Here is a 2,406-nt window from a genome sequence, read left to right on the forward strand (position 1 = left end):
GACGAGCAGGGACGATCACAGACAAATACAAATGCAGATGACATGTGCCGATGTGCGGGAATGAGTGCACGAAGGAGAGGTTAGGGAAGGTATGGAAGGACATAAAAGAACTTGTCAGTAGTGTAAATGAATGCAGAACAAAAACACACCTTTTCGTGACATCGTTAGCAAGCCATCTGCCCATATTCTCTCTCCTCCACGTCATTGTTTTGCAGTAGTAAGCTGCGGCTTGAGCTGTCGAGGGTAAGCTATGATTGCCATTGGAAAGTAGCGATAAATCGTTGGAAAGTGTATCAGATTGTGCATGTGACTTACAGTAGCACTTAACCGTGCTTTGAATTGCTGTGCGCACGGACACTTCAGAACAGATAGAGCAAACGTCAAGGGTCCAACTACATACAGATAGATCAAACAATAGTTCAATTCCAAAGGGTCCGTGTTCACAACTATTCTATGTACTGGGTCATTGCAACCGCTTTTGCGAATTTCTGACATAGTACTTGATCTGTTACTGTACAGAGCTGGACACAATACTAAAGATCAGATCGGCCATTCAATGTGCAGTTCGCATTCAACCTGCACGATTTGCACATTGAATGACCGATCTGATGTCAATCAAGCCCCTGGCAAGTGTACTTTGTTGATTGCTTTACCTTGCTAACGAGCCTTAGCTGAGACGTGTATAGCTATTGCTACCGCGTTACACCTCCACGCTTCCCTGACCCGGATCAGCCCACACTCCAGCAGAGGAGAATGGAAATAATTGCTCATCTTCGATTTCCACAACTTGACGCATAATTGGGACCGTCAGTCATTCTATTACTATCATTCCTGGGAATCTGCAACTGGCATGTAATATGCAAAATGTTCAAAACACCTCAATGCGCTGCTTGGATCACCTCAAAAAAATTCAGATGCATGTAGGCTACTTAGAGATGATGTACTGTCCAAGTAGAATAAAAATTTCTTGAGTGTTGCAGCTGCGAGAGACGGAATAGTGGTGATTTGCAACCTTGTATAATTATAAATGATCCAGATCCCATAGATCCTTGAGAGATATTCAAAAAGTTACACCCAGAGCATATCAAACACCTTGTCAGGGTGTCAGAACACAATTTCGATAGAGGTCATTCTCTTGTTTTAAGATGCTATAGAAAGAGGATTGACGACATGTATGAAAGTGTGACAGCAGATAGGAGAGTGTGTAAGAAATTCAATCTCCTCTACGGCACACTCGGCTTGACACACGGCATCCAGTCACATCATGTCGCATCTCATTCTCGCATCCTTACAGCGAATTTTACAGCACTTCAACGACCACCCGGAACTCAAGAAAAATCAACGCTATGAGGGTTTATTTAATCCCCCCGTTCTCGCAGGCACCGTCTCGAAAATGACAATAATGTTGCTCCTGAATTCCCGCAAGATATAATTCCCCAAAATTCAATTCACCAACCATCCAGGTATCCACCATAGCCGCCTGTCACTCACTCCTCAATGTCAGGCATGGATCTGCCCCCACCTGGCTATGCACCTCCATATTATCCAATGCACCATTTTGTACCTCGGTCTCCACCTGTTCTTCACCCTCCCTTTACACCGGTTGGTAGACCTCTCGCTAGTATGTCTCAGGATTTTCGAGTTGGTGGTGGAGTGCAGATGTATGACATCGGGGGCTCTGGTGATGCAGGCCGTCAGCTGTACGAGTCCGGACTCCATCAGTACCATTATAATCACGATAATTAGTATATGAACCATGATCCCCAATAGTATTCATTTTCAAAGTTTCGAGATTCGACGCGCGACATCGAGATTCGACAGAGCTCAGAGTCTTCGGAGAGTGAAGTTTGACGTTGCCGCTACTGTGCCGATGTGTGACACGACGTGACCATGTTTTGCAGAATACCAGTCAGACCCTGAATTTTCTCGGCCTTCATCCGACACTCCACCACAAAATCCTTAAAATCAGCAAAAATCAGTTTCATATAGAGCAGCTACGAATCTACATCTGTGCAAATCCGTAGAAGAAAATATGATGTGGTTGAGGAATTACAAAAGATTTATTGAAAATATTGCAGACCCCAGGAGTTGATAGTAATGTCACATTCTTGATACCGCCGCTGCTTAGATATGACTGAGAAGCTCTCATAAGATCCACGATAGAGTTCCTTAATCTGTACACTATACATCTGATCCGGAACGCAGTTCTTGCACGGTTCTATTTAGTTCCTCATATCTTGCTTACCCGTTTTGGTTATCATGCTCACCTGCTGATTATTTACAGTGGGGCTTGGTAGTCTTAAGTACAGATATTTGGCTGGTCACCGTTGGTGCGCACCAGCGTGTTCCATACAATGAGCTGTCCACTTATAAGTGTGGGAAGGATAGGCAGTTCAATACGTAACA

The 2,406-nt window shown here is 44.3% G+C and overlaps 1 protein-coding gene across 1 annotated transcript; it reads right to left on the minus strand.

Moving 5' to 3' along the window:
- Positions 1 to 1,271: 1,271 nt before the first annotated feature.
- On the minus strand, positions 1,272 to 1,833 carry EDB91DRAFT_1189477 (uncharacterized protein). Its single transcript, XM_041320519.1, has one exon. It carries the CDS (start codon positions 1,756 to 1,758, stop codon positions 1,501 to 1,503), a length of 258 nt encoding a protein of 85 aa, XP_041168287.1. The 5' UTR covers positions 1,759 to 1,833; the 3' UTR covers positions 1,272 to 1,500.
- Between the last annotated feature and the right edge of the window lie 573 nt (positions 1,834 to 2,406).

The sequence above is a fragment of the Suillus paluster genome, assembly GCF_016628075.1.
Source record: "Suillus paluster strain FC165 chromosome Unknown EDB91scaffold_710, whole genome shotgun sequence".
Lineage (NCBI taxonomy): Eukaryota > Fungi > Basidiomycota > Agaricomycetes > Boletales > Suillaceae > Suillus > Suillus paluster.

Bases quoted from the DNA above. Each gene is read 5' to 3' on its own strand.
- EDB91DRAFT_1189477 (XM_041320519.1), bottom strand. From the start codon at position 1,758: ATGGTTCATATACTAATTATCGTGATTATAATGGTACTGATGGAGTCC.